Genomic DNA, 27,218 nt, shown 5'->3' on the forward strand with positions numbered 1-27,218 from the left:
GAAATTATTGTTTCAGGTCCTTAATCCATTCTGAGTTAATTTTGGTGTGTGGTAATAGACAACAGTTTAGTTTCATTCTTTTGCTGGTGGCTCTCCAGGTTTCCCGGTACCATGTCTTGAAGAAACTTTCCTTTATCCACTGTATTTTTTGGCTCTTTTGTAAAAAATTATTTGCCCATATAAACATGGGTTTATTTATGGACTCTTGATTCTGTTCCACTGGTGTGTGAGTCTGTTTTTCTGCCAATACCATGCCGTTTTGATTACTGTCATTTTGTAGTACAATTTGAAGTCAGGCAGAGTGATGCCTCCAGCCTCGTTCTTTTTTCTCAGGATGGCTTTGGTAATTCAGGGTCTTTTTTGCTTCCAAACAAATCTGATAATGTTTTGTTCTATTCCTTTAAAGAGTGGTGATGGGATTTTGATGGGGATTGCATTAAATCTGTATAATGCTTTAGGTAATAAGGTCACTTTAATAATGTTAATTTTTCCAATCCTAGAACACAGAATATCTTTCCGTTTCTTTGTATCTTCTTTGATTTCTTTTAATAGAGTCTTATAGTTTTCATTCTATAGATCCTTCATATGTTTCATTAGGTTTATTCCTAGATATTTTATTCTTCTTGTTGCAATTGCAAAAGAATTATTTTTTCCACTTCTTTTTCTGACACTTCATTATTAGAGTATAGGAACACTATGGATTTTTTAACATTGATTTTGTATCCAGAAACATTACTGTATTTGCTTATTGTTTCTAGTAGTGTTCTTGTGGAGTCTTGAGAATTTTCTATTTGATAATCATGTTATCCATAAATAGCGGCAGTTTGATTTCTTTGTTTCCTATTTGGATGTCTTTATTTCTTTCTCTTACCTGACTGCACTCGTTAGGATCTCCAATGTTATATTGAATAATAGCGGTGATAGTGGACAGCCTTGCCTTAGAGGAAAGGTTTTTAGTTTTTCACCATTAAGTATAATGTTCGCTGAGGGTTTGTCATACATGGCCTTTATTATGGTAAAGTACCATCCTTCTCTTCCAATTTTGTTAAGTGTTTTGATCATAAATGGATGCCGTATCTTGTCAAAGGCTTTTTCTGCATCTCTTGATATGATCATATGATTCTTATTTTTTAATTTGTTTGTGTAGTGTTTCGCATTTATTGATTTGTGTATTTTAATATCATACTTGTGCCCCTGGGATGAAGCCCACTTGATTATGGTGTATAATCTTTTTAATATGTTGCCATATTTGGTTCTCTAGTATCTTATAGTTCCCAGGCCCCTGACCCACTTCCACCCCTGACCTATGAAGGCTGCCATTTCCCCTTAAGAACTCGTTCTCCGAAGGTGGAGCGTCTCCTCCCATATGCTCGCGGCACGCGCCTGGGGCCTGGTGCACATGGGGTATGGTCCGTGGCTCCACCTGGGGTGCGAACCCAGGACCTTCTGCATGTAAAACAGACATGTTGACCACTACACCATGGAGCCACCCCTATAGTTTCCAGTTTTTTTAAAATAATCTGAGGCTGAGATATATATAGGTATGGTTCGGCTGCCTCCCCAGTCACTAAAGGCAAAACAACCAAGAACCTCTAACAATGAAAATGCACTACAAAGAAAGACATCAGCCATACTCGATAAATTGAAAATAACAATAACAATACATATTTTGTCTTTGCGTAGCACTTTCTTAGTTTATAAAGCATTTGCACATATATAATCTCGTGATTCTACCCAAAATCTTATGAGGTAAGCATAACAATTATTAATAACCTCATTTTACATATGAGAGACTTAATCTTCAGAGACCCTAAGACACTTGCGTGGGTCCCCGGGCTTAGCATTGATGGAGCTGGCGCCAGAGCTTACATATCAGGCTCTCGGGTTGTACTGGTTTTCACGTGCCCAGGTATACACGACGAGCAGACAAAGATGAAGAAGACTTAGCACTAACAATCAAATGTCAGTATGCATCTTTATCCCAAAAGACACATACATGAAAATGTAAATATTTAGTTTTATGTTATTATTACTGTTATACAGTGAGGACAGGTATAAGAATATTAAAGAACTGATGAGAGAAAGAGATAGGAAGAAATTTAAAAGCACAGAAGCTTTTTACTTTGACCTTAAGTTAGTTATTCTTAGATTAGAAATGAGGGAAATTAAGCAGGTAATATATAGATCTTTAAAAAAAAAAAAGAAGCATCTGGATCATTATGTGCTATTCAGAAACAACTGAATAGGAAAGGAAGGGCAAAACAATGTTAAAGGAATCAGCAGCTAACACTTGCGAGAAAGTGGTCTAAATTTATATAGTCGAAAACATGACTCAAAGAGACATAATCACAGCATATAAATATCCTCCAAGCAACAATATACGTGGTAAATAAAGTAAGTGAATTATGCATAACCTTAGTTTCAGGTCATTTCTCTTTGTCCAGTTGTCTAAGGAAGACAATGCTTTACACCTGAGCTGGTGTCTTCTTCAGAAATTAAACAGCCGAGCAGACCTTAAGGCTGGGTGCTGCTGGTAGGGTTCAAAAGAAGACCCACAGTGAGTGGCCTCCCACAGCTCACCACATGAAGCCTTAGACTGAGCAGTCACATCATTCAGTAAGGTATTTTCCTTTCTCCCTTACCTTGGAAAAGGAATAATAAAGAATAGAATCAAATCCAAAAAGCTTTTGATTACTGGTCCACTTAGTTGGAAGCAGAAATGGACTGTGAGCATTCAAGTAGGCTATGAAGTGCTCTGCTTTGATATCAGGTACTAGCACGGTACTGAATCTCATGAAAAGCAAACAAATGTGCAAAGTCAAAGACACTGGATCAGTGCTGTCGTGTCAAACCTGTCACAGACACTGTTGTGCTACAGTTTTCTCATCACCATAAGGTGATCGTGTTTGCCTTACATTGTAAATCATATTCTAGATGTCAAAGTATTTTTAAGACCACTGAGAGCTGCACACACGCAAATCATTGCTAATTATCATTGTTATGACTCTCCCAGATGCTATGCTTTAAAAACACCATTTCCCATAAATCTTTCTTCCACATGGTAGTGTTCTCCCTTTTGAAATTTACCAGGTTTTCTGATTAAGTGTTATGATCTCCTTAAGCCACAAGTTATTTTAAAAGACCTATCTGGTCTCAGTACTTGTGGAAGCCTAAATTGTTTGAATTGCAGCAGAAATGACCCTGGGGACGCGGGCCCCTACGGTGTACAACAGCCCTGGCAGAGTGACATTTAAAGTATCAGGAGCTCTCTAAACACAGCATGCTCAATTTATTCCCAGACCGATCCAACTTTAACCAACTTTTTTCCATTGTCTTCCCAAGGGCAATTTTTCTAGCCTTGTAGAGAAGCTGCATGCATTGGGTTGGACTTGACTTGACAACCAGATATTTGGTTCCTAATTGGCCAATGGTTTCTTGTTAACATAATAACAAAGACTCTGAGTTGTGCCTTGTTGTTATCTTAGGACATTTATGCAAATAAGATGTTCATATCACCATTTACTGAATTGCATGGATCCTAAAGCAGCAACGAGGTGATACACTTTTACTAAAGGCTACTTGCAGTGACCAAGGACTGCTGGCTACCTGAACTGGTTCCTGAGCTGAGACAATGAGTGCTCAGAGGAGAGTGAAGAGTGTCAAGCTTAAAAAGGCAAGTATTTTCTAAGGGATTTGTTTTTCAGCTCATAGCAAAGCTAGGCAAGTGCTTCTCCGATGATCTTTTCCTCAGAAGGTAGCCCAGGAGCACTTAAATTGTAACTGAGTCTTTGTGACAACATCACTCTCAAGAAACTATAGATCTTTGCTTACTACAATGAAAACCCCAATAGACTTTGAAAAAAATGCATATACAATGAAGGTGGATGGAGCTATCATATCCCTGTTTACACACGCATGCATGCACACACAGACAATATGTTAAATATTTGGAATTTTCTCCTTTACAGTTGCAAAGTTTATAAAAAACACAAATCAGGATGCAGGTGTTGTCTGTGCTAACGTCCTGTAAAGAGAAATTAATAGAGCTTCTACCTCTTTGGATGCTTTTCTGAGCTGGAATTTGCCAGACCTGCAATATTAACACAGAATTATGGAAATTGGAAACAAAAAGCTGGAGTCTACTGGGAATGACAGGCTCAAGATGAACTCAACTGGAAAATTTGGCTAACTAAAAGTGACATCCTTTGTGCTGGAATTTTTCTATCTGAAAGCTTAAAAAAAGGCTGTAATTATATCGAGTTTTGAATTCAGCCCTTTTCAAACTAAGCCTTTTATTTTCTTCATTGCTCTGTACCTTTCCTCCATGTGAATTCAGGCGTCTGCCAAGAGCTGAAATGTTAAATTCATATTGGTTTTATACACATATTTCCTTCCAGGGAACTGTAAGCAACACAATGTTCGCATCCTCTATGCCAAGAAAAACAAAGGAATATTTGTACATCAAAACGTTTATCTTGTGCACAGGCACAAAATACCTGAGCATGGCTAAATAAATCACCTAAAAAGAAATGGCTGATTAAGGCCAATGAAAAATTTCTTTGCAAGTTAGTGTTTTTTCTCCATTACGAAACCAATGAGAACAAGAACTGAGACTTACCTCGTGGCTTTTGGGTCCCAAATCACAATGTCAGCATCTGATCCTACAGCTATTCTTCCTTTTCTTGGATAGAGATTAAAGATTTTAGCTGCATTTGTGCTGGTAACTGCCACAAACCGGTTTTCATCCATTTTGCCACTATGCTGTATAAAACGATTCAAGGAAGAAAATGCATTCGTTTTAATGATCAAATATTTAAAAATCTTCTATCAATAAAAGTACAAAATTTGTATCTTTTAGAACCGAAAAGAATTGTATCTGATTTCTTATATTGGAGAGCCAAACACATCTGTGGATGCTGGTAAGTTTTAAGTAATCATAATGATAATAATGGGAATGGTGGGATGTGGAAGCCTGAAGGTAACCTTTTAAAAATACATCAGCTTAAAAAAATGCCCCCGCTAATTTTTTCATACTTCCCAGAATTACATAGACAACAGCTAAATGTTAGCTATGGTATTTTCATTTCTTATTTAAAGTTTACTGCCCATCTACTGCATTTATGATGTGGCTTATATATTAAAGACCCAAGATTTATGAGTGATCATAAAGACATTAAATGGAATATTATAGAGTTAAAGTAAGACAGACCTTTAAATCAGGTGACAACACTTTTAGAAAGAGAAAGAATCACCTCAAGAGGTTCAATTTTGTGCGTTTAAACTTTACATGTACCAAAAATCATGGATAGTCTACTGCAAGAGATTTTTTTAATGGACAGACATTGGAGGGATGTAATCCTGCTAAAATTATTATTATTTTTTAATGTTCAGAGTTTACCTCTATGCACATTCATGTGGTAAACACATCCTTAAAGTTTATTTCATTATCAAAGGGTCCCCATGTCAGAAAAAAAAAAATTAAGAACTATGTCCCAAAAGTAATATTCCCATAAGTAAATCATCCTAATATTTTTTAAAAATAACATAATTTCTTGTATGTTATTAAGAAATATTCAATCATTTTAAAGCCACTTATAGTCTTGGGAACTGGAATAGATTATGAAAACTTGCTGTAGTGAAAATACTCATAAGTTTAAAGAGAAAGTTTGGACTGTTATCAAGGAAACACAAGAAAAGAGAAAGAGAAGAGAAGTCATCTGGGATGGTGAGAGTTAGGGTGGAGGAAAAGGGGGTGCAAAGAGGATGATTAGGAGAAGATGGGGCTACAGAGATGTTTTGAAGATCTTTACATGTACATTAATTGTTCAAATATCATCATATAAGTCATAGAGAAAATTAAATGGTTTTAGAGAAGAAGGCATCATGAACAGACCTTCGTTTTCGAAAGGTAACTCTGGTACTGGAGCATAGAATAGATTGTAGCAAGTGAAACCAGAGGCAGGGACACCAGTTGTGGGGACTACTGCAACGGTCCCAACAAGCGACAGGCTCCAAAGCAGAGTGGTGGATGTGAAGATGGAAATAAGAAGGCGTTTGGAAATAAAATTGACGAGATCTGATAAATAATGAGAGTTAGATGTGAGCGCGGTATGTGTTGGGGATCCTGAAGAATGAGATGTGATTAACGTGTCATTTAAGGGAGGGGTGCTAAGAGATGAGTGTGAATGGCATGACATTGGGGACCTCAGGTCTAACCAGGCAGGGGTCCCTACTGATCTTCACCACTGTATATATAAACTAGCTAGAGAGGTTACTGCGAACATTTAGCTATTTGATTCTCCTCCATCCTCAGGGAGACATTTTTAAATCGTATGAATTTAAAATATCTTTTTCTAGACTTTTAATTATTATTTATGTGCCCTCATGCAACTGTCTTAAAAATATGACATCCAAGGAGACATCTACAGAGATTTCACGAAAAGGTTACATGAACATAATAAAAAGCCTTCGCATATTTTCAATCATTCCAAGAATTTATGCCAGTGACATACGAGGAACTGGGATTTAAGAACATGAGGAATCATGCAGAAGGGCTATAACATTTCAAAGAATAAGACTCTACATTGGCACTCAATCTAAACGCATCCCCTCATGCCGGCAAAAAGGCAAAACGCATCCTCCAGACTAAATCGCGCAGGGAAAAAACACGATTATCCTGGGAGGTGGGGCGGCAGTGGTGAGGGGGTTGCACTCCCGGTCTCCATCCTAGTAAAAACAGTGAAAAATCTTCTCTGTGAATGTTTACTGCCCCCAAAACGGGCTGGATCTTGGCAGAAGAATTAGGCAAAACAATCTGCATCTCATGAAACTCACCACGCCTTTTTCCCATATGACTGACATCCGGTCCTCAACGCCGTTCACCCCATTGGGAATCTTCGTAAAATCGTCCCGCCCAAGAGCTTTCTGGCAGGTGTTGAAAGTGCAGTTGTCAGTGCCTGTTGTGGTTAGATCATCACTGTAAAAGAAAAACACAACAGAATGATGAGGAATAAGTCAGGAGGAAACCACCATACCCTTTCCTAGTTTCCTGACCCCCTTCTCAACTGAAAGTCAGAAAACTGCAATGGAAAATGAGTAGCTTTTTCAAGTATATATTTCACCCACCCCCATTTCCATTCTAGAAAGCACTTTTGGAGGTTCTAGGCTCAGTTCCACTGCAATTATGTGCTTGTCCAATGCTCAGTTTCTCATTTAGAAATTGATAATTATATATATTCGATGACAAGTATTTCAGAATTGCTGGCAATAATGTAAGTGAAAGTTCCTTGTGAGCAGAGTACTACATACCGATGAAGTACAGTGACCACGTGAACAGAGGCGGGTTATCCAGGACATTGTCCCCCTGGCCAAATGACAATGTTGTGATGAGCAGATGTGACACTGGCTATGGGTGTTAATGTCATCAGTGACAGGAATCCTACTTTGACTAGTGGATGATCTTGGGGATATAGAAGTGTAAAGAAGGATGGAGACTCTGGCCATACCACCCTGAACGTGCCTGATCTCATCTGATCTCGGAAGCTAAGCAGGATCGGGCCTGGTTAGTACTTGGATGGGAGACCACCTAGGAAGACCAGGTGCTGTAGGCATTAAAAAAAGAAGAAGAAGGAAGAAGACTGAAGGCTCTTACAGTTTGTTGTGAAAAGCTCTTTGTTAACCTGGATCTGAGTATCAATCGGGGGTGTCAGGGTGTCCGTGAATGGTGTAATTCTAAAGAAAAATTATCATAACCTCTCAGAAAGTAGAGTCTCTGAAGATAGTTTGGATGACCTTTCCCGGGATACTCTATTGAAGGGTCAGACTTTTCCTTCCCACCCCCACAGTGGTTCTGCCCTCAGCCACAATCTGGTTCCCAAGTTATATCCACATAGAAAAAAATTCAAGAATATTCTGAATGATAAAAATAAAGCATAATAGAGAGATCTGGCTTTAGGCAATAAGAGAAAAGACAAAAAAAAAAACAGAAGAAAGAATAATTTCAATAAAAATGATCTGCTTTCTCTGTGTCCAGGAGAGAATTGCACACTGTATCATAACATAACTAAGCTAATGCCTTTTGGTCTCCAGATGAAGGACAGTCTCCAGGGCCTGCCAGGTCAAGTACAACAGAATACTGGGAGACGAATGGAAGGTCTACATGGTAAGACAAGATCTCCTACACTCAAACCTGAGACTCGTACAACACCTGGTTTTGGCAAAACACTTCGCAGTCATCTGCTAAATGATTACTTAGCCAATAGATTCATGAGGTAGTCAGGAGTTGAAGGGTCTGGTCGCAAGGGTGGCCCCATAACATGGTGGGCTGCATGGTGCCATTCTTTATTCCAGTAGTGAGTGCCATCTGTGCCCAGGCTCGCCGCTATGGGTTCTCCATAGACCACCTTCCCTGGGAAGTTAAAAGGAAGCATACAGCACCTTAATTTGTTCTTAAAAGAACCATCTGACAAACACACAAATATTAGTCTTTCCTGTCTTTGCAAAGGATAATATGAATCCTAAACCTTTTGTGAGCAAGATTTAAAAATAAAAAGTACTGTTCGTTGAGCATTTACTATGTTCCAGTAAATGTGCATTGCATGGTATGGTAGATGATTGCACACTCTTGCTGATATTACACTTGGCCATGTGGCTTACTTCAGCCAATCAAATATGAATGGGAGTGACATGTGCTGCTTCCAAGCAGAAGTCGTTCACACCACAATAAGTTTTGCCATCCCCATTTTTCCTTCTGTCATGAGACCAGCAGAGGCTGCTCCTTCGGTTGTCTCTCAGAATTAAGAGACTATGGAGCAGAGTCAGAGCCAACCCATAATGATTACGAATGAGAACTAAATCTCTGTAGCAGTAAGCCAATAATGCTTTTGATTCATTTGTTACTGGTCTGTAACCTAGCAAAAGCTGGCTGATACATGTGCCATTCTAACAAAATCTTCTCAAAGCCCACTCTAGGAAATGTTATTATTATCTCCATTAAAAGATAAGGATAAAGCTTATGGGGTTAAAAACTTCTCTACAGTTATGTTGCATGCACTCTGTTAGACAGAGTGGAGGAGGTAGGATTGGAATCCATGCATTTGACTCTAGTGGTCCTAATCGCTATGCATATTACTCTGATGACAATTATCACATGGTCATATGGTGTTCAACTTCAGGGTATCTCTGCTGCAATAGATTGATACTCTTTTCACACATTTAAGAAAGAAAAACTTTCTCTAAAAACATATTAAATAAAAGAACACTCAGATAAAATTGTAATCAGAAATGCATATTTTAAAAATCATGCAAATGAGGCCATCAAAAGCACACGCAATGTTAGAAAAGTTAATAGTGCATAGTGAATTTGAATTTGAAATCAGAATCCTATCTCTGATTAGCATTTGTCAGGATGACAGATTCCCTGGCATACATCCACCTGATCATGTCCAAGCAGTCATAAAGGAGAGTGCAGAGTGGAGATGCTGGCATACCAAATCAGTTCACTCTGGTTAATCAAATGCCATATTTTAGTTAAATAACTGATAGATAACAGAAATTAACTGATTTCCTCAGGGAGTATTGACAGTGGATGGCCACCAGCTGCCTGAGTCCTATTAAATCGGAATGCAGCACCCTATTCTTTCAAAGACTGTTTCTCCCCAAACTAGCCATTGTCCTCTAACTAGCCTAGGAATTTGAAAAACCATGAAAACAAGGTTTATTGAAGCCTAACTGTGCTTCTTAAGTGACCAAGTATCAGACTATGGTCAACAAAAGTTGCTCTCCAGGGACTGGGCCGCTGCTAAGATCCTTCGCTTTCTTGAAGCACACACATGGGGTGAATCCCATCCCATTCCTGTGCCTTACTGCCCAAGTCCCAGAAAAGAGGAAATACCGTTAGTATCTATCTGGTGTGTGGGACAAGAAGCAATCATTCTTAATATGAACTAAGAAGTAATGTATTATTTGCTGGAGAGACAGCAGGGTGGACACAATATATTATTTGCACAGACAGATCTTCCTATTCCAAGAGAACTTCTTACAGATGCTTAGACAATGAGAAACTTGGGGGACGTGATCAGCAATCACTTTACAAGTTGCCAACTCAGGATTTTCCATGGTGCTTCATCACAGAGGAAAGGTCCTTATCGCATGTTCTATTCAATCATTTGGCACATCAAGGTGATACAGGAATACTGTTCCAAAAGTTCTACAATTTTAATAGCACTCAGGAAAGATTAAATGTGTCAGCATCTACCAAGAGTCTGCCAGGACTGTTTTGAAACCAGATAACAGGTAATTTCCTCTGAAGGGCTCAGCTCCTTTAAAATGTGACAGCCTCTTTTTGGTACACGCCACAAGCTCTTCGTTGACTGGGCTATTTTCAACTGTCTCTCTGTAAATATCTGCAAATTAAGCATCCATAAATACAAAAAAAAATGAAAAATGAAAGAGTAGAAAGTCCTAACTGCCCTTCTCCATGTTTCACAATGGTTGTAAGATAATTTCAAAGGACTAAACAGCATGCAAGGAGTAAAAAGGGGAAAGAAACCAAGGGGCCTGGAGAACCCATAAATTGGAGACTCAAACTGGATAATTCAGCATAACTGTGGGTTCTGTTAGATCTGGGCTAAAAATAGAGCAATAATAAAAATAGCTAACATATATACAGCACTCTATAGTTTGCTATTATAGTTTGCAAGTCGTATATCTCATTTGACCTTCATGGCTACCCTCATGCTGGTTTGACAGATGAAACCGATACTCAAGGAGACCAACTTGCCCAAGACACAGGGGTAGTCAGTGGTACACCAGAATTAGAATCCTAATATTCTGCTAGCGTATCATACATATGCACTATGTTACTAAGAAAAGTGCCCTTTTTCATTTCTTGGTGAAGAGCATGTATTTTTAAATGTTTAAGTCAACCACAAGCTATTTGTGGATGTGGCTGAGCAATTTTCCAATTTCACTTACTGGTTTCATTTACTACGCTTAGCAGGTTGGTAATGAAAAGTGCACTATCTGTCCTCATCTGGTACTCTCCTGATTACATTTGAGACCAGATGGTTTCATCAACTCTTGGGAGAGAGTACATCTTCATCATTAATCTCCTCCCCTATCTCGGCAAGTTCACATTACGTTGTATCCTGTCCACCCATATATGTCCTCTCCTTCTTTCTCTCAGAACCAAAAAAGATCCCGCACTTATGATGCAATCTCCCACTTAAAGGAGTTTTGCCCTCTGGGAGATTCTAAAAATTTCCAAATAATGAAACATGTCCAACAACTCAGACTCTCTCCTCACCAGACAACCCATTTATTAGATGAGAGTGATGGAGTGGATGTGAATGCCTTGTCTGGATCTGTAGGCAGCACTGAATCAAGTCCCAAGGCCCGTGAGAGAAGGTTGAAAGACGCCGAGATGCTGGCACAGGTAACCAGGAGGAGAAGCCCTGGCTGTGGAACAGGAAGCCAGACACGTTCATAAAACTAATATTTCCTGGGCTCCATTTTGATTCAAAATATTGCATTTACGAAGGAAGAAAATGAGAAGAAAAATACATAGAAGCAGTGTAACAGAGTAGATCACACAGGTTTCAGTTTGAATCCTGATTTTGCCACTTTTTAGTTGGTGACCTTGAGCAAGATGAGTCCGTAGTCTCAGTTTTTCCTATCTATGAAATGGGATCACGATGTTCCTCTGGTGCAGCAATTTGGTGAGGATTAAATAAATTAATGTATATGAAAGTACCTAGCATCTCCCTGAGACCCCAGGGTCACTTCATGATTTAGACTGAATTATGTTCCTTGCCAAAATTCAGATGTTAAAGTCCTAACCACCATTACCTCAGAACGTGACTGTACTGGAGATAGTGTCCTTTATAGAGGTAATTATGTTAAAGTGAGGTCATTAGTGTAAGTCTTAATCCAATATGACTGAGATACTTAAAAGAAGAGGAAATTTGGACACGCACAGAGGGAAGGCCATGTGCAGACACAGGGAGAAGATGGTCATCTACAAGCCAGGAGAGAGGCCTAGAACACATCCAGAAAGAGCCAACCCTGCCATTGCTGTGATCTGACTTCTAGACTCCAAAATTGTGAGAAAATAAATTTCTGGGTTTTTTAGCCACCCGGCCTGTGGTGCTGTGTTACAGCGGTCCCAGTAAACTAATACATCCCACAAACATTAGTTTCATTATGTTTACACCATTCCTCTATAATAATATTTTTAAAAGGTCAGTTTTCAACTTCATTGTAATTGGAAATAAGGTAAATCATCTTGTTCTAAATTAAAAAGACAAGGGGATATCCAGATGCACATTTACAAGAAAGAAAAAGAGAAAGAAATAATAGAAGAAAAAATTTTCAGAATCAAAGATCAGTTTTCAGATTAAAACAGGCCCCTGAACACGGAGGTGAATTTTTAAAAGGTTTACTGCTAAATATAGTCTTAATAAAGTTTCTGGACTTCTAAAATGAAGAGGGAATACAAAAATCTTCCCGATGATGAATAAAGTTAGTGACAAAATGACAAGAATTTTATCGGCATTTGCTTGTTTATTAGTAACCCTGGAGACAAGAAGAAAATAATTCTGAACCTAGAATTTTGTGCCCATTCAAGCTGCTGAACAAGCTTGAGGTCAAGGAATCAGAAGATTTACCTTTCAACATTCTTCCTTAAAAAATTATTTGAGAATCTTCAGGTAATTCCAAGAAAAGGGAAGGAGCTCTGGGAACCAAGAAACAGTATATCTAATCTAGGATGCTGTGAAAGGAAATCCTAGGATGACAGCTCTACAGTAAGGTTGAAAAGCAACTATCCAAAAATATAGAAAGTCAGAAAACTCTCCTCCCAAAAAGAATCTCTGAAAGAAGGGCTGATTTCAATCAATAGAAAGTGTGATGAAGCTAAAATCTTCACGATATGGAAAAGGAGGCATGTTTCTTTTCTGAACCTATTTTAAAAAGAGCTAAAATTCCAAGGGGAAAAAAAACTTTACTAGACAATAATGGCCTAAATATGTAACAAACTGAAATAAGGCCTGCTTTAAATCTTATTGGAGCGCAGAAAAGGAAACACACTCGACTTTAACACTTGGCAATTGCTTTTCCAAGAGTTAATTTAAATAACACGAGTTTGCACTTCAATTTAGTGATATAGATTTCTGAGATTCTCTTCTCGCCAATCGTTTCTACAGAGAAGAATATTTCCACAGTTTCATGTTGTAACAGTTCTAAATTATAGACTTAACTTATAGACAAAGCATGGAAGATGTAATTATAGTTACAGAGCCAACTGTAATTCCTATTTATGTAAAGATAATAATAGAGTTGATAGAAGTCAGGAGGAGCAAAGAGGGTAATACAGAGCCTCTAAATCCCTTTTTCAACATAGTAGAGAATGAAGAGATACCTCTGAAAATAATAGCCGAAAACACATAAATGTAATTAACATTATTTGAAGTGACAGTTATTGCTAACAAAACTCTGGAAGTAAAAGACTTACATGAGCCAAATGGCTCATTTTTCACAGTTTAGAGTCAAGTGATGCTGTCAACAATTATAAGCCACTACTTATAAATTTATCGTTTAGAATTTTGGAGGTAATTACCAAAACACTAAGATAGATATAGTTAAAAGCCACTAGTTCCAGGACTGAGCTGAGGGAGAAAAAGAATGTTCACTTTCCACTGAATACATTCTCGATCATTTCTAGTCCTGGCATGAGTTTTTCTTTTAATAATGATAATAAATAATAACAAAATGATGTTTTAAATAAAATTTTTAAATATAAGGTAAAAAAAAACACCCAATTACCTATAAACTTGTATTTATGTTTCCCAACTTTGTAAACTTTCTTTTGAACAGATTTCCTCTTGAACAGAATGGACAGTAACAAAAAATTGGAGCTTTGGGGTCAAATGGACTTGAGCTTGAATCCCAGGTAAAGTGATCTTGGACTTAATTTACTAAACTTTCCCAAGCCCCAATTTCATCAAGCACAGTGATAAAATTTAGCTAGAAACATTGTTATGACAATTAAAAATGATAATGTATATTAAAATACATTGATGAGATGATATATAATAAAACCCGAAATGAGATAAGCTATTAAAATATGTGCCAGGCACACATTAAGCACTTGACAAACAATGTTGGTTTTATAATCGTTAACCCGCATGTTGTTATCTTCTGGGTATACAGCTGGCAATTCAACAATAAAATCAAACTTAACAGCATTTGTATTTCCAGGCAACTACAATAGAGACAATTAATAATTGGTTATCTTCTTTTGTGCCTGCTGGTACAGTGACTCTGAGCTTTAATATGCATATGAATCACCTGGGGTTCTAGTGTAATCTGATTCACTGGGTCTGGGATGGGGTCCAAGGCTGTGCATTTTCAATGAACTCTCAGGGGATGCTACACTGCATTCTAGGGACCACACTTCGAATGGCAAGACCCTAGATGATAAGCTGGCCTGGCAAAGGAATTTCTGGAGAGGAAATGTTCATATTATGAATCTGTTTCTTATTTAAACAAGATAACAATCAATAAATCTGTATTGCTCTTTTATGCTCAGAAACTATGTTAGATAATAAATGAGTGCAAGTGGGGTAAATGAATCTTCTGTAAAAGATCACTTTAGTCTTGTCCCTCTGTACTCCCCAGGGATCTGCCCTTGGGTTGGCTGGTTTGTCACCATGTGGGAGGTTTGGTATTGTTTCTGTCCCACCCTCCCCTGCCCCCTTCAAGTTCCTATTTGATTACATGCCTTGATCACATGGTAGGGGCAGGAAATCTCTCATGCTAATTCCCTCTGAGATATCTGATGCCTCCTTGACGATTGTGCATTGGAGTATTCTCACTAGTGCTTGTACAATAAGTCTGACTCAACTAGAATATCTGGGGTGACATTTCAAATGTTCCACATTTATAATCCCTTTGGAAAGGAATTTAGCAACATCCAAAAGGTGCATATGCATCTACCCTTTGAACCTGCGGTCACACTTAGAGGACTCTACCCTCAGGACAGAATTTTGCGGTAGGCAGAATAATGGCACCCCATGTTCTAATCCCCATTACCTGTGAATACGTTACCCTACATGGCAAAAGGGACTTCACAATTGTAATTAAATTATCGATCTTGAGACAGAGAGCTTATCCTGAATTAATTGAATGAGGTCAACGTAATCCAATGATCCTTAAAGTAGAAGAGAAGTGACAAGGAGATCAGAATAATGCTGTGTTCTCTACCCACCATTGCTAGCTTTGAAGATAGAGGTGGGGACCTGAACCAAGGAATTTAAGTGGTCACTAGAAGCTGGAAAAGGCAAAGAAAGGCATTACCCATTGAACCTCTAGAAAGAACACAGCTCGGCCGACACCCTGGTGCAGCCCACTGAGACCAGATTTCTGACCTCCAGAGCTATAAGATAATAAATCACGTTGCTTTAAGTTTATGGTAATTTGTTAGAGCAGCAACAGAAAACTAACACACCCTCCACAAACACGAAATAGCATGTGCACGTGGCCATCACTGTGATTTTATTTGTAATAGCTAAAGATTGGAAACAAATGAAATACCCATCATTAGGGAGCAGTGGAACAAATACAGTGGTATACTCTGCATTTGAGAAGAAGAATGAAGAGTCTCTTTACCTAATATGAGCTGACCTTTACGACATATTTTTGAGTAAGAAAAAAAGCAATATAGAGAACACCATGTATAGTATTTTACTTTTCATGCAGGAAAGAAAAAGAAGTTGGAATCTACATATACTTTTTCTTTTGGTAAAGAGAAACACTATAAAGATAGGCCAGAACTAAATCAATAAAAAATAATTACTTATGGGGTGTAGAATGAAGGAACTATGGAAGAATGTGACTGAGACTACATTCTTTTCTTTTAATAAGAGTTTTTTGAGCCAAACTGAAGACATATACCAGGGAACAAGATCTCAAATGCTCTTGAGAATATATTCTCAATATATAATTGTTTGGCTTTTGAACCATATAAATGTTTAACATATTCAAGAAATAAAATTAAATTAAAAAATAATTTAAAATAAAATAAAAATATCTATACATGAGTTTTCTGCCTATGGTTCACATTCCAAAACCTTCCCTAAATTCTTACTCTGCTTCTAATGGAACTCTATCCCAGTGCAAATTACATATCCAAGATCAGGAAACTGTTTCCTGACAGAACTGTCAAATCGTAGCTAGATGGCAGGTTAAAATTGACCATTTTTGCTGAATTTACTGTTTCTTAAATCATATTCTGATAGTACGGACTTAACTGACAGGCTATAGAATGTGATACAGGACTTGAAAAGCACAAAAACGACAGAACAAGTTCATAGCGTTAGCAACAGCGCCATCTGGTGACAGAAACTTGATGCTCTAATTTTAAAATTGTATTTTCTTTTCAAAGAGTTGTGCTCTTCTATACTGAAATTATATTATATGGGGGAGGGAGGAAAAGTAACCAGAATGGTTGGTAGTAAGACCTTATTAACTCTCCTGTGAAATTGAGTTTATTCTTAACACAAGATATTGATGGATTATATTTTAAAAATGCATCCGGCTAGAACAAAATCCTAATTGAACCTTCATTCAACAAGAACCAATTTTGAAAAAAATTATTTTAGACATGCCAAATGTATTTTCATAGTTTTTATAATTCATATTCTAAAAATGAAGGCAGTCTCAGTTTAAACAAACAAACAAACAACCCAGGATGATTTATAAGACTATTTCTGATTATCCAGATTCCTAAAAGTTAGATGATAGAAACTACCAGCCCATCCCTAGATGATCTAAAGTCATCAAGTACAATTCACCTTATTTGTTTCTCATCCTTCCTTTACCAGTACTGACAAATAAATAACATCATTTTTCTACCCAATTCTTATTAAAAACAGGAGATTTTCCCATGGAAGAACAAGATGGGAGGAATTCGATGGCTGTAGGCTATCATGCTAACCCATGGTTATGCGTGAAGAAATACATTCCTATCTTAATAATAAAAAATGAGATTTTCTCTTTCTTTTACAATGACTGAACTTAGGCAATTTGAAGTAAAAATAACTTTGGTTTTATGACCTTAAAATAACTGTCATAAAAATACTACTTGAATAACTGCTTCAATGGCACAACACCCAAGTTGCTACGAGACAAATCAATCCAATTCGAAAGAAATGTGTTAAGCACCTACTAAGTGTCCTACACTACCTTGCTGCGGGGAGGAGGCACAGCCGAGATGCCTAAGAGGAAGAGAGAGCTTCTTAGAAAATCGGCTGCTAGTGGAGTTAAGGGTGAGGACTCAGGGCTGAAGGAAAAGTCTTGAGGTTCCAAATATGGCGAAGAAATAATCTGAAAGAAGAGAGGCAGTCAAGAAAATGAGCAAAAAAGAGAACAAAAATAGACACACATAACAAAGAAAACAGAAAAAAATGGTAAGGGAGGAAGAACGGTTATGGAAATTCATGCACAACTTTCTCATAAGAAAAGGAGAAGTTGCAGGTATTTGACCTCACTCTTTAGTTAATATGGAGTTAGAAGCGAGGTTATATAACTCGGAAATTACCGTCTCGCCTCGCATCCGCTACCACCTTTGCTGCAGACTTGCTCATCACGTGGACGATGTAGAGAGGGCAGTTCACCGCGCTGGCGATGGTGATAGCTCTCAGCGTGGCCTCTGCCTCCACTGCTTCTGGGCGGCACAGCTCATGGCCCTCGGGGCCTGTTATCCCCAACGCCAACATCCTCTTTGCTCCCTAGAAAGGCGGGAGGAATACACACGTGCAGGGAAGGTTTACTCTTGCAAACGCCATTCCTGTATTCTAAAACGAATACACTGACAGGCTTTTAGATCTGTTATGTATAGATGAGTGTATGTGAAAGTGTGTGTATACACAGTGTATTTGGTAAAAAGAAATTTAATATTCTGATAGTATATGTAAATTTTTATATACATATTTTTCAATTCTTGTGATTGAAAGGTGAAAAAGATATGAGATTAGTCCTAACCACTTTCTTTGAAAAGCAGTGTTTATATTTAAGACCTATTATTGGTTCAGATCAAACAAAATAAAATGAAACATGCTAATCTTATATTGGATGCTCGTTGAAGTGACTCATGGTATTACATTACGTAGTTATGTAGTTTGGTTCTTTTTACTGAATCAGTCTTCACTGTCCTCTCGCCCAATCCACTGACTGATACTGGCTCAGTTATTTCCCCTCTCGAAAATGTCATTTCTTCCTTACAAAAAAAGGCAGGAAATCAAGACTCTGAATGGAAAATGACTTGCCCTGTGTCACACAGCGAGAAAGAGGGAGAGTCAAGCGTGAACCCTGCTCTGTTTGAGTTTACAGCTCACGCTCTCCTCTCATCATGTCCCGCTGCCTCTGGCCCCGGAGCCTCAGTCTCACTGACTTTAATGGGAACTGAGCCTAGGGAGAGAAAAAAACAGCTAATATGAAGGGTAAGAGAGAGCTCTTTAAATCTTACAGATGGTGCACCCTCTGGGTATTAATAATGGAACTGATATGAAAAATAAGTATCTTCTAGACTCCTCCAGAGCACATTTTAATACCTAGCTTCTGAAAAGAGTGGGGCTTTAAACAGCTCCCTACACTGCCTGACTCATCAGATTAAGCCGATGACCACACTTTGCCATTCTGAACCAAAAACAACAACAAAAAACTGAAAAACAAAAAAGTGCTGGGCTACGCAAAGAAAAATGTTTATGTTTTAATAATAAAACATGTTTCAGATCTAATAGCTGGTTTGGAAAAGGGAAATCCTCAGTTAAATGCATATACCACCTGAATAAAACTCGGAACGGGGTGCCGTGTTTCCAACCCGCAGAAAATTAGCTCTTCCCAGTGTGTTCCATGAGTTTACCCATCTCAGGCCAATCGACTGTAAGTCAAGCTCATTTCTGTTTGTGTAGAAGTTTTGGAATGCAGTTGCTTACTTCTTCAATTAGGTCCCCATTTTCCGCATGAACTTGAGCAATCGCTCCGGTTTCCTTGCACTGAGAGAAGGCCGCGTACAGCTCCCCGTCGCTCAGCATGTACAGGTCTTTATATGCCATAAACATCTTGAAAGAGTTCACACCTTTATCTTGGGTCAGGACTTTCATTTCTTCTTTAACCTAAAAGAGAACAACAAGAAAATGTCACTGTCTAATTTTAAAAGACAATTTCGACATTCTCTAAAACACTGCATTCAGAAGAGAATTAAGTGAAACGAGGACAACAGCTTAATTCCAGAAAAAAATGCAGTTAAGGCCTTCATCTATCAGTGTGTTCAAGCCCATTTCATCTGCTGAACTGCTGCTTATATAATAATTTTTTTTTTTTTTTTTTTTTTTTTACGCCTACAGCACCTGGTCTTCCTAGATGGTCTCCCATCCAAGTACTAACCAGGCCTGACCTTGCTCAGCTTCTGAGATCAGACGGGATCAGGTGCGTTCAGGTTGGCATGGCTATAGACTGATATAATATTTTTAAATCATAAAAGAGTTAATAGTTTCCCCCAAGGTACTCCATTTCTATACTTGGATATAAATTCTCGGCATCTATTTCCCCACATGAGGAAATTTTTCTAGAAAATGAAGATAAAGCCATTTGGCAGCAACAGAAGCAATTGTGTCTCTAGACGGAATCAAAGCTAATGTGAGGCAAGTGTTTGGGCTCGAATCTGAAACCCACACAGGAGTTCCTACAGAGGAAGGCAAGGGTGTAGATCCACCCACTGGCAGCGCTGAGGAGGTGACAGGCTGGACCAGCAGGTCCTAGCGGGGCTTAGTGCTGCTTAAGGTCAAAACTAGATTAGTGATTGCCCTTGCAGAGACTTAGCAATTCAAGTCTTAATAAGAACTAAAAACTTCAAAGAAACAATCAATACAGTTGACCAAATAAAATTGTTTGAGCTCCTTCTACATGTTACACTTACACACACACACACACACGCACAATAAAACAGGCATAGGATTATTGCTCTTTTTGATAAAAGCTCTTTCAACTTCATAAGAAAAATCTAATATCGGAGGTAAAAAATGTTACCGACAATTCAAACAAAAGTAACAAAAAAAAAAATTTAAAAATATAAAAACTTAAAAATATAAAAATAATTTATTCTTTCTACTGATTAAAAAGTGCGAAATAAAACGATGCAACTTTTTCTACTGACTCAGTAAAGTTAAAAATAAAAATATTACTTGTTAAGTTCTTACTTCCATCACTCTACATTCCTTTACTAATTTTCTTTGCTTTTCTCTCTGGTGCTTTATCTATTGACATATTAGTTATTTTGCTTTATCTATTGAGATATTATTTGTTTGTTGATAGCTTGTTTTCCCCATGTGAACAGGGGCTTTGTATGGTTTGTCCACTGCCATATCCTAGAACAGTGTCTAGTGCATAGTGGTCACTCAGTAACTGTTAACTGAATGAATAACTGAATGAATGAATATACATCTGTATCTTATATGTCAGGGGTCCCCAATACCCAGGCTGTGGACTGAAACTGGTCTGCGGCCTGTTAGGATCTGGATCACACAGCAGGAGGTGAGCGGTGGGTGAGCCAGCGAAGCTTCATCTGTGTTTGCAGCCGCTCCCCAGCGCTAGCATCACCGCCTCAGCTCCACCTCAGATCATCAGGCACTAGATTCTCATAGGAGCACCAGACCCTGGTGCCAAAAATTTGGGGACCACTGCTATATGTTATACTTTGTACATATTATACAAAGGAATAAAAAAAAAAAAACATCGAAGTGTTGAAAGGAGTCATCACTGAAACGATGGAATGAGCTTCAAAACATGTTAAGGGACAACAGCCAGGACAGATCATAGTAAGAGTGCCTCATTTTTTGCTTTTTGTTTTTTTAACTTTTCTCTAATTTCAAATTTTCTACCATGGGTATATTATTCTTATTGATAGGAAAAAGATGCTCTAAACATTATTAGCATATTCACATAATAGGCTTCCAAAGGGGATTATGATGGGTATTGCTCAGAAGAAATAACTATTACTCCCTGAGTAGAAGAGTCTTTCTGAGGGTGACCTCGTTAATCATCCGTCTTCCGCATCCATGGGTACGTCCCATTCTACTACTCTCAGGCACAGGAACTTAAGCCTTGCTACCCCCAAAGTGTGGTCCTCGAACCAGCAGCATCAGCACACCTGGGAGCCTGCTCAAAATGCAGGATCTCACGCCTCATGCAGACCTACTGCTATGAGTTGATGTGTCCCCCAAAACTCATACGTTGAACCCCTAACTTCCAACACCAAATGTGACCTTATTTGGAAACATGGGCATTGCAGATATAATTAGTTAAGATGTGGTCACTAGGGTGGCCCGTAACCTGATATGACTGTGTCCTCATAAAAAGGGGAAATTTGGACAGACACACGCAGGGACGATGCCATGACAAGATGATGGCAGAGTTGGGGTGATGCTTCTGCAAATCGAGGGACATCAGAGATGGCTGGCAAACCGCCGGAAGCAAGGGGAGAGGCATGGAGCAGATTCTCCCTCACCACTCTCCGAAGGAACCAACCTGCCCACACCTTGATCTTGGACTTGTGGTTTCCAGAACTGTGAGACAATGAATTTCTGTTGTTTAAGCCTCCCAGTTTATGGCACTTGTTACAGCAACCCTAGCAAACTAACACACTTACTGAACAAAATCTACATTTTAACAATATTCACCAGTAACTATTTGCATATTCAAGTGTGAGAAGCACTGGTAAAAGCAAATATCATCACTTTTGTTATACTTTATAAAATAAGAGATGGAGAAAGGGAGGGAGGGAGGAAAGAAGGCAGGCAGGAAGGCCCTAAACATTTTTGTAAAAAAATTAACTTTAGCTGTGGACTATAAACCTTGCTGTTATATTTGCTGAACTATCTGTTCAAGATTGATTACTCATTTTATATTAACTTAGTGTCTAAAGCCCTATTTTTAGGGGGAGGTAGAAATATAAGTTACAGAGTAACTTCAAATAAAGTCACCTCGTAAGCACTTTCTGTTAAAGATTTCTGAATTAAGTCCAATGCGGAAAAACGCAGCGTTGATTTAAATTACAAGTAAAAATTTCTTCTAAAGTATTCATAAAAATTTATAGGAGGAGAAATGAACACATTTTAACATCTCTCAAAACTATCTTTCCGGCATGAACCATGTTATCATGTCTGCTGTGGCCTAAGCAATTAGCGGATATGGAAGGTTGGTTTAAGCTGCATTACGAGATGATGTGAGCAGGTGGTTACATTAGCGGAGCAGCACAGAGAGAGTTAGGGGACAGCTGGAGAAGGCCTTGAAAACGTTCCCGGGCTGTCCCTTCCTCTCTCAAGTGCACAGGAGGGGGAAGAGGGGCCGACAATGGGAATGGCGTTAACTAGTTGTAAATGGGAATTTCCTTGGTTTTTCTCCAAAATTTAAACATTTCAAATTGAAGTTCTAATCTATGGGAAAATACTGTTTTAAAAGAGTTTGGAAATGGGGAAGTTGAGAAAAAGGGAGATCTTAAAATGACATGTCATTAATTAAATATGCGGGAAGGCTGTTGTGAGTTATTATGAAGGAGTTTTGTACCATCTGTCTACGATTTCTAAAAATTTTAGTTTTACAAATGGACAGTCCTTCACAGGATTCAAAATTCAGAGGGCAAACGGGAATATGCAGTGAAAAGCCTTCCTTCCAGTCGTGATTTTACAGGCATCCAGGAGGCACCCAACAACCCAATTTCTTACGTTTCGACATTACCAGTTTCTTGATCTTGTACAGAGCAAGCACTAGGGGACTAAGTGGAGGAAATCGGACCCTGAGGTGGTTCACCTGGTCACTCCACCACGTCACCGCCACGTGAAGGCTGTAGTCACAGCAGACTTTGGGATCAGCCCAGCTTCGCCAGGTCTCGAAGGCCTCGATGAGGGAGCTGCCTCTCTGAGGAATGGCAAAATCGATGACCATGGTGGTGCCTCCTGCCAGGGCAGCCTGGAGTCACAAGAGGATTTCAACAGGTGAGCCATCAGTTTTCTCCTTAAGCCATTTATCTCCTGAACGAGTCGTATCTGCAAGCAAAGCACTTGGGCAAACTTGATGAGTCCAGGAATCTGCACAAAGATGCTGCCTCTGAAAGACCCAGAGGGACAGGAGTAGACTGCTCGTCAGTTAAAGTCAGAAGTGTTAAAACTGCTGACATTGCTTCTGTGGAGAGGGCGGCACGTCTGATGGAATGAAAGCAGCTTTGACCCAAAGAAAACAGAGGGAGGACTACAAAGAAACACCAAAGCGGGAAAACGAAGATGATTTTAAAAATTCCTCCGGAAAACCATATTCGTTATTGCAAAATCTTACTTCATCAGAATCAAGCTTGGTGAATTGTATCTCCAACTACCCCATGATTTATGCAGACTCTTGGGAGACAACACGATTCCCCTTTCAGCTTCATTTCCGCTGGTGACGCTCGGTCTTTCCTCAATTTCCGTCTGTCCCTCTGCCCATCCCCCGGGCTGTGGTCTTCCCTCGCGCAGGCTCTTCTCATCCTTCGCCTGCTCTATCTATCTCCAGTTCTGCTCTCACTGCCTCCAGTACAACCCCCTCATTGCACCCAGAGGGATGTTCTAAGGCCCCGAGGTGACCACTTGACTCTGAAGCTTGAAACCAAATGCTTCTCGCTGCCTCTAGAATAAAGTTTGCTCTTGTTAGCATGGCCTACACGGCCCTACGAGATCCGCCTCAACTCTTATAATAATTCTCCATGGCATATTATATTACATTACATTATGACAGTTGTAATGCTGTTATTAAATCCAGTGTCCTGACTAATTATTGAAACTGATTTTATTTAAACTAAAACCACAAGGTGGTTAAATGTGCTTTTAACTTGTATTCAAACGATGTAGGTGAAGAAAACAAACACAGGTAGAGGTGCCCTAGAGCAGAGGTTGAGGGCCCCAACCAAGGAGGCTCATGGGCTTCGGGGCACAAAGCTCAGAATCAACCCTTATCAGCTTTGGTACCCTGAGTGGGTCCCTCTCTTCTTTCCTTCCTCCTTCCCTCCCTCCCTCCCCTTCTCCTTTCTTTCCTATACGTTTTACATTTTATTTTATTTTTTTATGTTTTATATTCTATTCCTTTTTTTTTTTTAAATACCCAGTTTTCCTGAGCACAGAAGAAGAAAGAATGCTTTTATTTCCCCCCCCCCCAGATTTACTGAAATATAATTGACATATAACACTGTAAGTTTATGGTGTACATGTATCGATTTGATGATACACTTATATATCGTGAAAGGATTACCACAGTAGAGTTAGTTAACATCTTCATCACCTCACATAATTACTGTGTCTTTTTTTGTAGTGAGAACATTTAGGATTTACTCTCTCAGCAACTTTCAATTATATGATACAATATTATTAACTCTAGGCACCATGCTGTATGTGACATCCCCAAGATTTTCTCTTACAATTGAAAGTCTATCCTTTGACCAACAGCTTCCCAGTCCCTGGTAACCACCATCCTGCTCTCTGTTTTTATGAGTTTGTCTTTCTCTGTCTGACTTATTGCACTTAGCAAAATGCTTTTGAAGTCTGTCTATGTTGTCAAAAATGGCAGAATTCCCTTCTTTCTCATGGCTGAATTTTATAAAACTTATAAAAAATTTCTTTTGTCCATTCATCCACAGATGGACTCTTAGTTCATTTCTATATCTTGCCTATTATAAACAATGCTGCAATAAATATGGGAGTGCAGCTATCAACAACTTCTTAACATCCGTGTGTCTTTGATTCCTCATCTGCAAAGTGAGGACAATAATTGTACCTAAACCACAGGGTTGCTAGGAAGATTACACTGAGGTGATGTATGTAAGGTGCTAAGTACTGCATTTGACTCAAGGCAAGTGCTTCATAAGCTTCAGCTCACGATGCGTCATAAGCCTTTTCACCGCTGCTTTAGAATTAGGCACTTTCCCACTTGTCATACATTGTCTTATCTCGCCACCAGAAATGTGGTCATGCACAGAGTGGGGTGCCACCCGCCTCTATCCCAGGCCCCTCCAGCGGCACCCTCATGACCCTCCCCACAGCCCTGCTGGCACACGGCGCGCTCCGTGTCCCGCCTGGCGTGATAGCGCTCCTCTACCACCTTTTCCTTGCTCACTTCAATAGGTTTTCATTTTTCCTTAAATCACTTGGCCCCACTCCAATTCTTTTTTGCTTTCAAAAATCTCACTTTTTTTGCACAGGATCCTGTACTTTGTCTCTACCTTTAGATAACATTGACTTATTCATGCAAAGCAATACATATTTGTGTCTCTTAAGAAATTCCTGTTGGTATAATGACAATACTAGAAAAAATTCCTCAAGATCAGTATTTTTATCTGAATGCAGATGAATCTTCTCATCTTCCTTTCTAAAGTGTCTTGCCTGTACAATACAGACATCCCTCGGTGACGAAGGGCATTTTTCTAATAGAAAGTGCTGTTAATGAAAATGTTAAAAGAAAGTGCTTTTTTTAGTGTACTAAACTAGAAAATCAAGCTAAAAGAACTATTCTTTCCATTCTTTTCATATTAAAAGTCTGCCACCTGCAGGGTGTGGGGGAATAGATACACTGCTGGGGGAAATACAAATAAAATGAATTAAATGGACAGGACTTTGGAAAACAGTTCCTGAGAGGGTTAAACATAGAGTTACTGTTAAGGGTACAAAATTTTCAAATGGCCAACTTCTGCTTCCATTGTTTAATGGTAAACAGGGTGTAGTTCTAGGAGATATTCTGTGCAAAGATATGCTAATGTTAAGGGTGTACTTATCCTGTGTAAAGATGTGTTAATGGCCAGCCTCTGCTTCTGTAAACCTGCTTGCTTGCTAGAGGGGGTTTTGGGGCTTTTTAAGCTATCCCTTCTGGAGGTTCGGGGCTGATTCTCTAGTGGAGAGTCAGTCGCAGGCTGGCTAATAAAGGCTCATAATTAACCTCAATTGACTCCGTGGGTCTTAAATTTGATCGCACCACAACATTACCATATGGCCAGACAATTCTTCTTGTAGGAATTATGTATTTATCTATATCTATATAGGTAGATATAGACAGATAGGTGATAGATAGATAGATAGATAAAATAAAAACATGTCCACACAAAAAGTTGCCCACAAATATTCAGAGCAGCATTATTCATAAGAGCCATAAAGTCAAAGCCACCCAAATGTCCATCAGCTGATGAATGGATAAACAAAATGTGGTATATTAATACAATGGGATATATTTGGCCACGAAAAGGAATGAAGTTCTGATACATGCCACATCACGGATGAGCCTTGAAAATATTAAGCTAAGTGAAAGAAGCCAGTCAGAAAAAATAACCTATTATATGATTCCATTGATATGAAATATCCATAGAGGCAAATCCATAGAGACAGTAAGCAGAATAGTGGTCGCCTGGGGCTGGAGGAGTTGGGGAGAGTTGGGCGGTAGCTAAAGGGCACAGGTTTTTGGGGGAAAAATAAAATGTTCTAAAGTTGATTGTGGTGATGGTTGCACAACTCTGAATATACTAAAAACTATTGAACTGTACGCTTTAAATGGCTGGACTGGACTGTATATAAATTACATCTTAATAAAACTGTTACTATAAAAAGCCTCCGAACACGCAAGCCGTTACATGGAGTGAGCAGGGTGGGAGGACACATAAATAACCAAAGATTCTATCCTCGGGGTGTTTACAGTCGAGGTGGGAAGTGTGAAGAAAAAATTATAACAAAATATTCAGGTTGTAATAAAAGTAGCAAGTATACTTCTATAATACATGGTGGTATAAAAATTGCTAAAGGGAGGTAAAAATTGCTAGGCTCCCTGAAAGAGGTCCGGGGAAAAGACTACTGAGAATTCAGAGGAAAAATCAACTCAGAGATCGAAAGAGGCGCGGCTTGAAATTAGCTTTAGAACAACAGGGATAATAATATCTAACTTGTAATGCGTGCTTATGATATGCCGGGAACTCTTCTGATGTTCTAGGTGTTTTACCTATTGTAACCAACTCGCCAGTTCTGCCGCAAGTCTTGTTGTTGATCCTATTTCAGAGCTGAGGAATCAGAACACAAACACCATAACTTGCCCAAAGTCTCACAGCCACTAGTGACAAAGGTGGGGTTGGAATCAGGTCATCAGGCTCCAGAGCCTGTGGCTGT

The 27,218-nt window shown here is 38.9% G+C and overlaps 1 protein-coding gene, 1 non-coding gene and 1 pseudogene across 8 annotated transcripts in view; 1 reads left to right on the forward strand and 2 right to left on the reverse strand.

The window, feature by feature from the left end:
- The window catches only part of DPYS (dihydropyrimidinase), a 77,695-nt gene that overhangs the window by 37,600 nt on the left and 12,877 nt on the right, over positions 1–27,218 (reverse strand). For 5 of the 7 annotated variants that reach the window (XM_036232967.1, XM_016147457.2, XM_016147460.2 and 2 more), the window contains exons 2-7: positions 22,864–23,022; positions 18,993–19,172; positions 17,597–17,786; positions 8,251–8,407; positions 6,835–6,976; positions 4,619–4,761 (exon numbers count right to left, since the gene is read on the reverse strand). In XM_036232967.1, coding sequence (XP_036088860.1) covers positions 4,619–4,761; positions 6,835–6,976; positions 8,251–8,407; positions 17,597–17,786; positions 18,993–19,172; positions 22,864–23,022 — 971 coding nt within the window. Of the gene's footprint in view, positions 1–1,513; positions 2,531–2,553; positions 4,091–4,618; positions 4,762–6,834; positions 6,977–8,250; positions 8,408–17,596; positions 17,787–18,992; positions 19,173–22,863; positions 23,023–27,218 lie in introns of those variants that run through there. The other 2 variants (XM_016147462.2, XM_016147459.2) reach the window with 2 other exon arrangements.
- On the forward strand, positions 7,492–7,610 carry LOC118612191. The gene has a single exon (XR_004954799.1). It is a non-coding gene; the product is annotated as a 5S ribosomal RNA (ribosomal RNA).
- LOC118612356 lies at positions 19,395–19,513 on the reverse strand (annotated as a pseudogene).

This window comes from Rousettus aegyptiacus, unplaced genomic scaffold (assembly GCF_014176215.1).
Source record: "Rousettus aegyptiacus isolate mRouAeg1 unplaced genomic scaffold, mRouAeg1.p scaffold_m13_p_15, whole genome shotgun sequence".
Classification (NCBI taxonomy): Eukaryota; Metazoa; Chordata; class Mammalia; order Chiroptera; family Pteropodidae; genus Rousettus; species Rousettus aegyptiacus.